This window comes from Entelurus aequoreus, linkage group LG19, assembly GCF_033978785.1.
Source record: "Entelurus aequoreus isolate RoL-2023_Sb linkage group LG19, RoL_Eaeq_v1.1, whole genome shotgun sequence".
NCBI lineage: Eukaryota > Metazoa > Chordata > Actinopteri > Syngnathiformes > Syngnathidae > Entelurus > Entelurus aequoreus.
Genome location: NC_084749.1, coordinates 9,946,408 through 9,961,851, shown reverse-complemented (window position 1 = coordinate 9,961,851; position 15,444 = coordinate 9,946,408). Strand labels below are relative to the sequence as shown.

Sequence of the window (15,444 nt, the reverse complement as noted above, 5' to 3'; positions counted from 1 at the left end):
ATCCATAATGTGAGGAGCGATCGCATGAATAGAAAGCCTACGTTATTACTCACACAAATGTACATTGTAACTTTTTGTGTCATCCATATTGTGAGGAGCGATCGCATTAATAAAAAGACTAATTACTCACACAAATGTACACTGACTTTTTGTATGTCATCCGTATAGTGAGGAGCGATCGCATGAATCGAAATACTGCTTTATTACTCACACAAATGTACACTGACTTTTTGTATTTCATTCATATTGTGAGGAGCGATCGCATGAATAGAAAGCCTACCTTATTGCTCACACAAATGTACACTGACTTTTTGTATGTCATCCATATTGTGAGGAGCGATCGCATGAATAGAAAGCCTACCTTATTGCTCACACAAATGTACATTGTGACTTTTTGTATGTCATCCATATTGTGAGGAGCGATCGCATTGAGTGTGAGGTTTTCCGATGAAGTCATTTAGAGTAGGAATAACCCACATGTTGTGGTAGAATTCACAGCTGGAACTTGCGCCTGCAGGCGTCCATTTCATGGCGCTGGAAACAGAAGAGAGGGTAAGGGGTGTCATTGACTCATTTGCATAATGTGCCATGACGCATGTGAGAAAAGCAAATACTAATCAACTTCTGTCTGGAGCTGGGCGATAAAACGATATCAATATTGCGATGGACACTTAATCAATATCAATAAAAAAATGCGTTCGATAAAAATGTTTTCCTTCATGGTCAGAACAACAAAATAGTGGATCAAAGAGGAAAAGTCCCCATGACAGTTTTTTTTGGATGTTTTCAAAAGGGACCGTAGTCAGACCAATGTGGTATGTAAATGATGCAAGGCAAGACAGCTAATACCACACCACCTTAGCTCACCCTTTAGAGCACAGCTATAACTTCCTGCCACTAAACCTGCAGAAAATAGTTCTTCTCATGTTTCTATGTTTACATGTTCTCACTATTTTCTTACACTTCCTGAAGCATTTCTTACATATTCATGATTTTTAAGATCTTATTATTAAGTGTTCAATGTGATTTGACTATTTTGTTGACATTGTTGGAGTGTTTTCATGCTTGTGTTGACATTTCTTTTCTGCCTTGATAGCTGAGGGATTACAATGACAGTAAGTTACATTTCTAATAAAATATATTTTTCTCCTGCTCCTTAATTTCCATAGGTCATAAAAACATTAATTATCGATATTGAGATACAGTTTTCAGCTGTATCGCCCAGCCCTACTTCTTTTTGTTTTTTCTTTAGATGTCACAAGCCTGTAAGTGTGAGGACCTGCTGCTCGCTGAAAAGAGTGATACATGATATCATGTTACATTCTACAAAAGGGTTTAAAAAGACCAGATAAGTTCACTTATTTGAAAAATGACATCTAATGATCCCAAGTCTTCTTATTCTCTGGCAAACCAAGTGTACATGAGGTCTTAAAGGGGAACTTTATCCAATTTTTCCGTGAGACGAGGACACTTATGTCTTTTTCTGTTTTGTGCATTCTAAATCGTAAAAAATTGCTAACAAGAGGTGGCTAACAATCATGTAATGGGGATTTGATATTTTCCGCCAATAAAGCGCTCAAAAAAAAACCTGCAGCAGTTTTATCTCGTGTGAAATTTCATCAATTTCTGCAATTCTACTTCATATATGAAACTAATATGTGATATTACACACCAAGTTAATTATGTCAAGCTTTTATTTATTGAAATTTTGATGATCATGGTTGTTTTTAAAAACCCACATTTTCTGAGATTTTCAGTTTGAGTTTTTTATTAACTGTAAGCCATAATCATCTAAATGATATCAAAAGAAGGCTTGAAATATATTGAACTGCATGTTATGATCTTATGTCATATATTACTTTCACCTTGTAGGTCGATTTTTTCTAATAAATCTAATATTCTCATTTTAAAGGTTCCACCTGTACACACTGTAAGTATATATGTAATGTAGTAACATTCATAACAACATGTAATATATACATGATGTAAGTATATATGTCATGTAGTAACATTCATAATAACATGTAATATATACATGATGTAAGTATATATGTCATGTAGTAACATTCATAATAACATGTAATATATACATGATGTAAGTATATATGTCATGTAGTAACATTCATAATAACATGTAATATATACATGATGTAAGTATATATGTCATGTAGTAACATTCATAACATGTAATATATACATGATGTAAGTATATATGTCATGTAGTAACATTCATAACAACATGTAATATATACATGATGTAAGTATATATGTCATGTAGTAACATTCATAATAACATGTAATATATACATGATGTAAGTATATATGTCATGTAGTAACATTCATAATAACATGTAATATATACATGATGTAAGTATATATGTCATGTAGTAACATTCATAATAACATGTAATATATACATGATGTAAGTATATATGTCATGTAGTAACATTCATAACAACATGTAATATATACATGATGTAAGTATATATGTCATGTAGTAACATTCATAATAACATGTAATATATACATGATGTAAGTATATATGTCATGTAGTAACATTCATAATAACATGTAATATATACATGATGTAAGTATATATGTCATGTAGTAACATTCATAACAACATGTAATATATACATGATGTAAGTATATATGTCATGTAGTAACATTCATAACAACATGTAATATATACATGATGTAAGTATATACGTCATGTAGTAACATTCATAACAACATGTAATATATACATGATGTAAATATATACGTCATGTAGTAACATTCATAATAACATGTAATATATACATGATGTAAGTATATATGTAATGTAGTAACATTCATAATAACACGTAATATATACATGATGTAAGTATATATGTCATGTAGTAACATTCATAATAACACGTAATATATACATGATGTAAGTATATATGTCATGTAGTAACATTCATAATAACATGTAATATATACATGATGTAAGTATATATGTCATGTAGTAACATTCATAATAACACGTAAGTTATACATGATGTAAGTGTATATGTCATGTAGTAACATTCATAATAACATGTAATATATACATGATGTAAGTATATATGTCATGTAGTAACATTCATAATAACATGTAATATATACATGATGTAAGTATATATGTCATGTAGTAACATTCATAATAACATGTAATATATACATGATGTAAGTATATGTCATGTAGTAACATTCATAATAACATGTAATATATACATGATGTAAGTATATATGTCATGTAGTAACATTCATAATAACATGTAATATATACATGATGTAAGTATATATGTCATGTAGTAACATTCATAATAACATGTAATATATACATGATGTAAGTATATATGTAATGTCTTTGGATACAAGTTGGATGTCAAAGTTGACCAACTTCTCGGTTTATGTCCACAACCTTCTAATATCCAAGCATGAAGCATGATTTAAAATCTAGAATGAACTTTCACCAACTCAGAGGCGTTGCAGCAGCTCAATATGTCAATATAGCAGCATAAGCTCGTTAGCTCACGGTGATCACAGCGCCGCCAAAAGTAGTTCCTCTGCGTTAGCGCCTATAATAATATAGCTAATATTCAGCTCATGAGATGTAAATGGCAGTTTTTGGATGTTTTTAAGGGATTATGAGCGGAAGGAATAGTGTGAGTGGTATTTGACAAATTAGAACGCATACAAAAATGTCTTTTTGTCTTACGCAAGGCTTGTGAATGATGAGCAAAATTCATAAAAAAGAGCCAGAGTTACGTTGCCATCTGCTGTACAGAGTTGGAACAACAAGCTGACAGTGCTGTCAAAAAGTGTTCAAACTAAAGCAAAGTATGCATGTTGGACTGGAGTGACGATGAAGAAGCACACTGACCTTCAGGACCCACTCGTACTCGCCAAACTTGGAGTCGAAGGTTCCGGTCTGTAGCGAGCGCAGCTTGAGGGTGAAGCGAGGTCCCAGCTCCTGAATGCCCACCTTCTTCTCGTTCTTGAAGATGTACCTTCACAAGTAGGAGCAGGTGAGCTGCTTGGCGAGCAGCAGGTGAGGTGGAAGGCTCACCTGTGGAAGCGGAAGAAGACAAAGTCTCTCTGGTTGTGGAAGGTGGCCACCTGGCGACCCACAAAATGCGGCTTCTGAGGGAAGAGAGCGGCAAACATCCGGCCGATGCTGTGACCCAGACGTGTGCTGAAGTTGTTGAGGATGACTTCCGGGAAGTGTTCAGTGGGCTCCTTGCCTCGTCTCTGTGGGGACACATCATTCACGGGTTGGCAACAATCACTTGAAAATAGAGATGTCCGACAATATCTGACTGCCGATATTATCGGACGATAAATGCTTTAAAATGTAATATCGGAAATTATCGGTATCGGTTTAAAAAAGTAAAAGGTATGACTTTTTAAAACGCCGCTGTGTACACGGACGTAGGGAGAAGTACAGAGCGCCAATAAACCTTAAAGGCACTGCCTTTGCGTGCCGGCCCAGTCACATAATATCTACGGCTTTTCACACACAAAAGTGAATGCAAAGCATGCTTGGTCAACAGCCATACAGGTCACAATGAGGGTGGCCGTATAAACAACTTTAACACTGTTACAAATATGCGCCACACTGTGAACCCACACCAAACAAGAATGACAAACACATTTCGGGAGAACATCTGCGCCGTAACACAACAGAACAAATACCCAGAACCCCTTGCAGCACTAACTCTTCCGGGACGCTACAATATATTTCTGGGGGCTGAGCTGCCAGCTTTTTAGAGCAAAATGAACTGACTTTTTACAGTATAGCCTTACGGACATGCCATGAATGATTGTGTCAGTAGAAATATATATTACATTTGGTAGCCACCCTTTAGCGGGCCAAACTAAATGACATGACGGGCCAAATTTGGCCCTACTTTGGGCAGCCCTGGTATGGGCTATCAACGGTATGTCGTCTTAACTAGGAAGTAGCTTTTTCCATGAAGTTGATTGTGTCATGTTGAGCCCCACAAAGTGTTTACACTAAGTAATAGGCTTATTACACACCAGTTGTTTGATTGTAACATTCCTCTTAGTTGTAGCTTTCATTACCAAATTTGTTGAAATCGCCATGTAAAATCGCTAATGCTAATATTAGCCTGTCTATGGCAAGTCCAGTGTAAATTAGCATCAAACTAGCGCATTTTGGAAGAGTGGAGCATTTTTTCTACCAAGCATACTTTTTTTGTTGGTATTAAAAAATGCAACATTACTTAGAAGGAATTGGGCTTAGTGCTGCTGGACTGATTGTTTACATGAGACATATAGTCTGCAACTTGACGTGGCGTGCAACAAAAAGTATTTGATTTCATATGAATCAAATCCAGTACCCGTCTCTTGTCTGAATGTTTGAAGCAACGAATATTTTTTTTTTTACACTGAATTTTAAAACACTGTATTTTTAAACACACACATTTTTATTCAATTAAATTGCCAGCATAATTTGATGTAAAAATGATTATCAGTATGCTTTTGCAATAAAAACACAAATTAACCTCCATACGTTTTTGACTTGATGGATTATTTTCTGTCTTTTTATTTCTTTCTAATAAGACCCCCAAACAACTGTTCTTTTAGGACTCCTTTGGAAAAAAAACATAAACAATGGAAGTTTATTTAAAGCAGAAGAAGACAAAGAGGAGTTTAATAATAATAATAAGTTAGATTTACTAGAGATGTCCGATAATATCGGCAGGCCGATATTATTGGCCGATAAATGCGTTAAAATGTAATATCAGAAATTATCGGTATCGTTTTTTTTATTATCGGTATCATTTTTTTGTTTTTAATTTTTAAAATTAAATCAACATAAAAAACACAAGATACACTCACAATTAGTGCACCAACCCAAAAAACCTCCCTCCCCCATTCACACAAAAGGGTTGTTTCTTTCTGTTATTAATATTCTGGTTCCTACATTATATATCAATATATATCAATACAGTCTGCAAGGGATACAGTCCGTAAGCACACATGATTGTGCGTGCTGCTGCTGGTCCACTAATAGTACTAACCTTTAACAGTTAATTTGACTAATTTTCATTAATTACTAGTTTCTATGTTTTTACAAATGATGACAGATGTGAACAAAAGCATGTATTGTCTTTGTGTGATGATGTAAATGAGGTGTGGTTGTATTGTATATTAAGTATGTGTACATTAAAGGGCATTTTATGACTTTTCTTAATTTAAAAACATGCTATAGTATGTTTTTATTGTCATAATTTTATTGCATGATTTTTGTATCCCTTTAATTTAGGTAGCCAGGGACTGCAGATGGAAATGAGCTATTTAGCTATAATCTGGTACAGAACACATCTGTCTTTGAGCTTAATGTTTCTGTGCATTGTCCCTTCAAATAAAGACTAAATCAAACTATGTAACTGCTTTTATATTGTTTTACTTTCTTTTTTATTCAAGAAAATGTTTTTAATTTATTTTTCTTATTTTATTTTATAAAAATTTTTTAAAAGTACCTTATCTTCACCATACCTGGTTGTCCAAATTAGGCATAATAATGTGTTATTCCACGACTGTATATATCGGTTGATATCGGTATCGGTTGATATCGGTATCGGTAATTAAATAGTTGGACAATATCGGAATATCGGATATCGGCAAAAAGCCATTATCGGACATCCCTAAGATTTACTAAAAAAACGTAAGCACATGGTGAAAAAAGTAATTCCTTACAATACGAAATGCTAAGCAAGAAAATAGTGATGTAACCTTTCTAGAATCAACACTAAGCCAAAATAATGTGAGATTTGAAACTTGCCTTCATTTCCTTACGGAGTCGAACGCTGCTGACCTTGAAGTGTGCGGTGGGTCCTTCAGGCAGGTGACAGAGAACCAATCCATCTTAAAACTTGTTAAGGAAGATCACTTGCATCACTTTCAGACCTCAAATATGAGTTGCAAATGGCAATAATGTCACCTAAGTGGAGACATTATTGTTTGGAGAAGTGGTAAAAGTGCAAACTTATGTTAATACAAACATTAAATAGTGATATTATTGTCCTGTTCCCATATTGATCCGATATCAGCAAAGAAACAAGTATGGCATGATAACAGCTTACATGCAAAATGTGCGATACAAGCAGTCCCGCAGCGTGTTTACATGTGCGATGTCATGTGCAATACAAGCAGTCCCGCAGCGTGTTTACATGTGTGTGATGCCATGTGCGACAAGCAGTCCCGCAGCGTGTTTACATGTGTGTGATGCCATGTGCGACACAAGCAGTCCCGCACCGTGTTTACGTGTGTGTGATGTCATGTGCGGTATAAATGTTTACCTGTGCAAAGCTAGTCAGCCAGTTCACATTTAAATGTCCTCCTTATAATAAGCACACCATTTCTTCTAAAGCCATTTACAAAAGGTAAACATGCTAGGCTAGACTACTAGGAGCTAGCAGCTACTCAACAGCTAAGCATACAATAGCACCCGATCTAGACATACGTAATAATCATTGAACAATATTGCAGTGGAACATTTGACAATATAAACAAGTATCAAATAAATATAGCTGCATATAATTTACATACTATTTACATATTATTGATACTGGCACTATGTTAGTAAATATTGACAACATGAAACACTATAAAGAGATGATACTAGCACTATGTTAGTAAATATTGACAACATGAAGCACTATAGAGAGATGATACTGGCACTATGTTAGTAAATATTGACCAACATGAAGCACTATAAAGAGATGATACTGGCACTATGTTAGTAAATATTGACAACATGATGCACTATAAAGGGAGGATACTGGCACTATGTTGACAACATGATGCACTATAAAGGGAGGATACTGGCACTATGTTGACAACATGATGCACTATAAAGGGAGGATACTGGCAATATGGTGACAACATGAAGCACTATAAAGAGAGGATACTGGCACTATGTTGACAACATGAAGCACTATAAAGAGAGGATACTGGCACTATGTTGACAACATGAAGCACTATAAAGAGAGGATACTGGCACTATGTTGACAACATGAAGCACTATAAAGAGAGGATACTGGCACTATGTTGACAACATGAAGCACTATAAAGGGAGGATACTGCCACTATGTTGACAATATGATGCACTATAAAGGGAGGATACTGCCACTATGTTGACAACATGAAGCACTATAAAGAGAGGATACTGGCACTATGTTGACAACATGAAGCACTATAAAGGGAGGATACTGCCACTATGTTGACAATATGATGCACTATAAAGGGAGGATACTGCCACTATGTTGACAACATGAAGCACTATAAAGAGAGGATACTGGCACTATGTTGACAACATGATGCACTATAAAGGGAGGATACTGGCAATATGGTGACAACATGAAGCACTATAAAGAGAGGATACTGGCACTATGTTGACAACATGAAGCACTATAAAGAGAGGATACTGGCACTATGTTGACAACATGAAGCACTATAAAGAGAGGATACTGGCACTATGTTGACAACATGAAGCACTATAAAGAGAGGATACTGGCACTATGTTGACAATATGAAGCACTATAAAGGGAGGATACTGGCACTATGTTGACAACATGAAGCACTATAAAGAGAGCATACTGGCACTATGTTGACAATATGAAGCACCATAAAGAGAGGATACTGGCACTATGTTGACAATATGAATCACTATAAAGAGAGGATACTGGCACTATGTTGACAATATGAAGCACTATAAAGAGAGGATACTGCCACTATGTTGACAATATGAAGCACCATAAAGAGAGGATACTGGCACTATGTTGACAACATGAAGCACTATAAAGAGAGGATACTGGCACTATGTTGACAATATGAAGCACCATAAAGAGAGGATACTGGCACTATGTTGACGACATGAAGCACTATAAAGAGAGGATACTGGCACTATGTTGACAACATGAAGCACTATAAAGAGAGGATACTGGCACTATGTTAGTAAATATTGACAACATGATGCACTATAAAGAGATGATACTGGCACTATGTTGACAACATGAAGCACTATAAAGAGAGGATACTGGCACTATGTGAAGTACTATAAAGAGAGGATACTGGGCATTCTGCGGTCCTCGTTGATGACGAGGAGGTAAGTGAAGTTCCTGGCCACACACTGAGGAATGATCTTCTTGAGGGCCAGGCCTCTCCGGTAGTAGACGTGGGCGTCTGGGATGACGGTGGCCAGCTGCCGACAGAACTTCACCGTCCTCTGCAGGACACACAGGAGAGCACACTGAAGCTTTGGAACAGCACAAGTGCTTGTTGACATGACAGGCGCTCAGCTCACCCCTCTGGGTCGGTCTGAAGTTGTGATGAGCACTTTGGGGTTCGTCAGCCCGTTGAAGTAGGCGGAGAACTCGTCCGTGGCTTCGTCAAATGCAACCTAAAGAGGATCCAGCAAAAAGCAGAACGCATCAGAAAAGAGGACAGCTGGACGATGCTCAGTGAGACAGGACAGAACCTCCTCATCCTCTGCATCTACGGTGGTCTCGTCGTAGACTCGCTGGTTTTCTATCGTCTTGGGGACTTGTTTTGGCGGCGCCTAAATGAGGGGCAAAAAGAATAAAAAACATTGGGTCACACATCAGTTAACTATTTTTATGCCAAACAAGGCACACATTTTTAATGAGCATTTTAAACTCTTCTTAGGTTTTTAATTTTTATTCTATAATTGTTTATTGTATTCACTGCTAATAATACTATTCTTAATATTTGATGTTTTTCTGTATTTACATGTAATTTTGTAGATATTTTTAAAAAATATTACGTGTATAATTTTTTAGATAATGATAAGTTTTAGGTATTCTGTTTCCTGTCACAAAGACCTTTGAAAGTTTCTTTAAAGCAGAACCAGACGCTGACAAGTCTGATAATTCGGGACGTGCCGATTGATCGGCCAATTATCTGTATCGGCTAGTCATCCTGGAAAAGTTTGTGATCAGTTATTACAGATACATTTCTTTTAATGCCGATCACAAACACTGATCTTCTCTGGCCGACAGGAGGCTAGCATCTAATGATTACATTGATAATAATAACCTAAATAAGTGCAAATCAACTACATGTATTAGTTTCTTTGCATCATCGTCAGGTATTATCATCACTGGAGGACGAGGCTAAACGCGTTACACACCCAGAGCAAGCCAGGATCAGGCATGCTATTAGCTAAGCTAACTTAGCTTGAAACAAGACAAGAATTAAGTATTTAGTAACGTAAACATGGAAGCATGTTACAGATGAACGTAAGCAGTTATTAACAGGAAATGACCAAGTTATTAATAATAGACAACAACTGTTGGTGTGTCAGCATTGTCACAGTCAGTGCACCACACGTAAGACGACCATCAGATCCATCCATAAATTGGTGGTGTCCAATGTTCCCTCTAATTTTTCATGTGTGTGAGCAAACGCAAAAACTCCCTGAGCATTCAGTGGAGCCCATGTGAGCAACATCAGACGTGCACACTGTGGCCACACCAGCAGCACACCTGTCCCCAACCTGACTAACTAACAAGTTCAATCCCCATCCATCCATCCATTTTCTACCGCTTGTCCCTTTCAGGGTCGCGGGGGGTGCCGGAGCCTATCTTAGCTGCATTTGGGCGGAAGGCGGGGTACACCCTGGACAAGTCCCCACCTCATTGTAGGGCCAACACAGATAGACAAGACAACATTCTCTTATTATTATAATCAAATGACAGCAGTCATTAACATGAGGTTATTTTCTAATGTAAGTGTTTAGGCCCACTTACAATGACAATAACAAAAAATATTGTTTTTCATGAACTGTGTACTTGTATTGTTTGTCTGGGTGGAGGTCCTGCTTTGGAAATAGTTTGTACCCCTTTCAGACATTGCATTTAGTTCCCATGAAAACATTCACATGTTGCACAATGAGATGTAAGCAGGGGATCATGTGTACATTCCTGCAACTTCCTGTTTGTAAAAATATATATTTTTATTAGTATTTATTTAATATACGAGCAGCATTTCGTGATTAATATTTATAAATTAAGATTCCTAATAAATGACACTAGAATAAGCACACATTTGATTGGTAAATCATAGTGTAACGACCTGGAATGACACTTTGTGCGGTGTTGAAGTTGTCCGACTTTTTGTGTGGCTGTAAACGCATCACTGGCTAAGTGCCATATGTGCATGTGTTGGCGCAAGTGAGAAAGAGCGAGCGGCTGCTGTTGATATAACAAAGTTGCTTTTGGTCTGGTTTGTACTGCAGAAAATGACCACTTTTGCTAGATATAATTTTTTGTACTAATGTTTTGGTGATGTGTTTATGGCCGACAATGAAGAGTTTTGCTCAGTGAAGTGATCGATGGAATTCATGTCCTCAAAGCGTCTTGACAGACGTTACAATATTTGAACAATGATGACGAAAACTGTTTTCGCTGTCGTGTCCGTGTTGTGTCGAAAATTGTTATGCGCTTATTTTTTTATATGATTTTGTGTGTGGCATAGATTTGCTGTGCGCAGAGGACGCTTGAGCAGTGCGCAATTGCACAGGCGCGCACCTTAGAGGGAACATTGGTGGTGTCGATACCAGTATTAGTATATCATTGATACGAGAGTTATTAGATCAACATTTGTATTTTTTCCAAATCATTTTGAGCATATATTAATGCAGTATGAAGAAGAATGTTTTAATGTAGACACACAGAATCATCATACTGCTGTGATTATATGCATCAAGTGTTCATTCAAGGCTAAGGCAAAATATGGAGATATATATCGTGTATCGTGACATGGCCTAAAAATATCGAGATATTAATCAGAGGCCATATCGCCCAGCCCTACACCCAATCAACTATTTTAAATTTTACAAATAAGAAGAAACATTCAACATAATAAACAACAGTCACTCACCTTGTCGCCTAGAGCTTTTTGCTCCTTTTTCCTCTTTTTCTTCATCTGCATCTTTAGCTACAATAGAAACACAAGTTACACCGACTTTGTAGGCAAAGTTCTAATGTAAGATCACAAATGTCAAGATATATGTTTAGAAAACCTTTCATTTGTGTTGAAGTATTCTAGCTGTTTGTAACGTTTAACATAGAAGTTAGTTTCGGTAAATAGACAGCATTTATACGAATGTTGTTGGCTGAATGTAACATAACATTGTAAATGAAGGTAAATGTTAATTAGAGCTTTATTAGTACTTTACCTTCCTTTTCTCCTGCTTTAGTTTCATAAACATGACATGTCTTCGCTGCTTATTCTTGATTTCAGACAGACTGAAAGTTGGCGGTAAGGCGACGGCGGCGTCCATCGTCTCTTCTTTCACTTCCACGCCGCTGTCCTCCACTTTGTCCTCGCTCTTCTTATTCGGACGTTTATTCTTCTTTTTCTTACTTTCCACATCTTTAGAGACAGGAACTTCTGTGATGTCCATCTTGTTGTGGCCGTGTTTACGAGCAGGCTGACTTCACGTGCGTGGTGGCTGCTTTTTGCTACTTCCGGCGTTCACATCCGGGTCACACAATTGGCCCACTTTGTTGAAGACGCGGGGGGACCTCTAGCGGCGAGGAGGAGAGAAAGCATGGATCGTAAAGTGCGGCCCGTGGACATTCTCAAACTACTATTACAAAAAAATAAAAAGCATTAAAAAAGTGGAATAAAAGGGCAAACGGGTGAAATGTAACAAGAAAAAGCTGCAATGTTGACTCTAATAACTGAAAGCTGCCATGCAGACTGTTTTCTTTCTTCAAAAGCCGTCATTTCTCAAAAATGTATAATGAATCAAAATGAATGGTGTTATGAATTATTGAAAGCTAAATGGTAAACGGGTTATACTTGTATAGCGCTTTGTGGTCAATTGTATGGAATATGTACTGAACTGTGCAATCTACTAATAAAAGTTTCAATCAATCAATTACACACTGATTGTGGGAGCTGCCATGCAAGGCCCTAACCACGACCCATCAAGCAAGGGTGAAGTGTCTTGCTCAAGGACACAATGGACAGAACTAGGGTGGTAGAAGCTGGGGATCGAACCAGGAACCCTCCGGTTGCTGGCACAGCCACTCTATCTACAGCGCTACGCCGTGCCCAATAACCCCAAATACTCAAATTTTTTAAATTTTTTTTTGGGGGGGGGGGGGGGGGATATCCCATATATTGAGTGTTTGCCATAAACACTAAGTTTCTGTGACATAAAGTGCATAAACAAAATAATTTTTTAAAAATGAATACAAAAAATACTAAACACGTTTAATCCAAGGATATATCTGAAAGTTGAAAGTGAAACAATAAAAAAATGATGTGTGACCTATTTTTACACTTTTGTGATTGGGGCCCCCCGCGACCCCGAAAGGGACAAGGGACCATTGCTCAAAATATAATGACTCAAAATAAATGTTATGAATTATTGACTTATTTATTGGTCCAAAGTCTCACATCAAATATTCCACTTTAAAAAAAAATTGTTTTAAAAAGAGTTGTTTTTTGGGGGAGATATAGCATATAATGTGTTTTTTTGCCATAAAAACAGATATCATTATATCTCTCGAGATATCGTTATATCGATAGATTGATCCAGAGCGGAGGTGTCCAAACTTTTTGACTTGGGGGCCACATTGGGCTAAAAAGATTTGGTCGAGGGCTGAAAGCTGACTGCATGCAAAGTGACTAAATATATGTGTATATTTTATAATAATAGATGTATCATGTAAGTTGCACTCCTACCTTGTTTACTTCCGTGAAGACCTCCTTAAAGTTTTGTCATCAATCAGAAATATCAAGCAGCTAAAATGTGCCAAACATGGATAAGTGTAGAGTGTTTTGCATTTTTTCCCATCATGCTTTGTAATGGATTTAAACGGGCGAAATTTAGATTTTTTTTTTATATGGTGCATGGACATTTTTTTACAATATCCACAAAGTTCTGTGAGCAGGTTGTGTTATGCTGCTTGGACTAGTTTTTTTGTAACATGACTAGGGAAGGTTGTTTGCCTTTGATTGATTGAGACTTTTATTAGTAGGTTGCACAGTGAAGTACATATTCCGTACAATTGACCACTAAATGGTAACACCCGAACAAGTTTTTCAACTTGTTTAAGTCGGGGTCCACTTAAATTGATTCATGATACAGATATATACTATCATATATACTATCATACAAGTAAATTATGCACATACATCTATTCCAGTGGTTCTTAACCTTGTTGGAGGTACAGAACCCCACCGGTTCCATATGCGCATTCACCGAACCCTTCTTTAGTGAAAAATAAAATGTTATTTTTTTCAAATTCAAGACAAAGTTATGTTTTTGGTAACACTTTAGTATGGGGAACATATTCTAAGTAAAAAAGACTTAATTTAGAGTTATTTGGACACTAGGGGAACATATTCTAAGTAACAAAGACTTAATTTAGAGTTATTTTGACACTAGGGGAACATATTCTAAGTAATAAAGACTTAATTTAGAGTTATTTGTTAGGGTCAGGGTTAGAGGGTTAGGGTTATAATAAGGCCATGCCGAATAAGGCACTAATAAGTACTTAATAATGACTAGTTAAGAGCCAATATGTTACTAATTTGCATGTTAATAAGCAACTAATTAATGGTGAATATGATCCCCATACTAAAGTGTTACCATGTTTTTTTTTACTGGTGCACAAAATGAACCGTGCATGAACATCACCTTGTTCAAAGAACAAAACCAACACAGTGCATGAACTCACAACAAATGACACACCTGCAAATCAGTGTGACTTCTGCTGTTGCCGTATCCGTAATACGCCGATAGGGAGAAATTTGTATTTACACGATGAGTCGGGTGTGTTTTGACCTCCGCCGAACCCCTGAGGCCGACTCACCGAACCCCTAGGGTTCGATCAAACCCAGGTTAAGAACCACTGATCTATTCAGAGCATAAACAAAGGTCATTCACCTGAATTAATCCCATTATCCACAAGATGGCGACATTTAGCAGCATCCAAATTGATTGAATAGTCGGCCGTAGTTTGGACACCACTGATCTAGAGATTTTGACATGACTTAGTTTTATGACTGAGACCCTTCTGGGTGCCCAGAGTCCAAGAGGTTGAAAACATTTTCTTGCCGTGGAAAAAGTTAGGACACACCATCTCTAATACAAGTCTGTACTTTCAGATCATGACTTTCATCAAGTCAAATTGTTGTCTTACTCAGGAATGATGACTACTAAATGATCATAAACAGAATATTGTTCAAAAGTTATTTGATTTTAGGAGTTTAATTGGGACTAAGAGACCAATGAAAATGTTTGTTTACATTTGCTAATCAGCGCGCGAACCAATATTCTACTTTTTGCCAATTTTTCCACTTTTATGAGACATTTTTAATCTGATGATATACTCTTAAACTGGTACTTCTCAGGCTGCTGCCCCC

The 15,444-nt window shown here is 36.8% G+C and overlaps 1 protein-coding gene across 1 annotated transcript; it reads right to left on the bottom strand.

Moving 5' to 3' along the window:
• Positions 1-86: 86 nt before the first annotated feature.
• On the bottom strand, positions 87-12,565 carry rpf1 (ribosome production factor 1 homolog). Its single transcript, XM_062027850.1, has 9 exons — positions 12,239-12,565; positions 11,941-11,997; positions 9,518-9,598; positions 9,344-9,439; positions 9,112-9,265; positions 6,821-6,903; positions 4,079-4,260; positions 3,893-4,019; positions 87-534 (listed from the first exon to the last, which is right to left on the bottom strand). Exons 1-9 carry the CDS (start codon positions 12,464-12,466, stop codon positions 493-495), a joined length of 1,050 nt encoding a protein of 349 aa, XP_061883834.1. The 5' UTR covers positions 12,467-12,565; the 3' UTR covers positions 87-492.
• Positions 12,566-15,444: the final 2,879 nt, after the last annotated feature.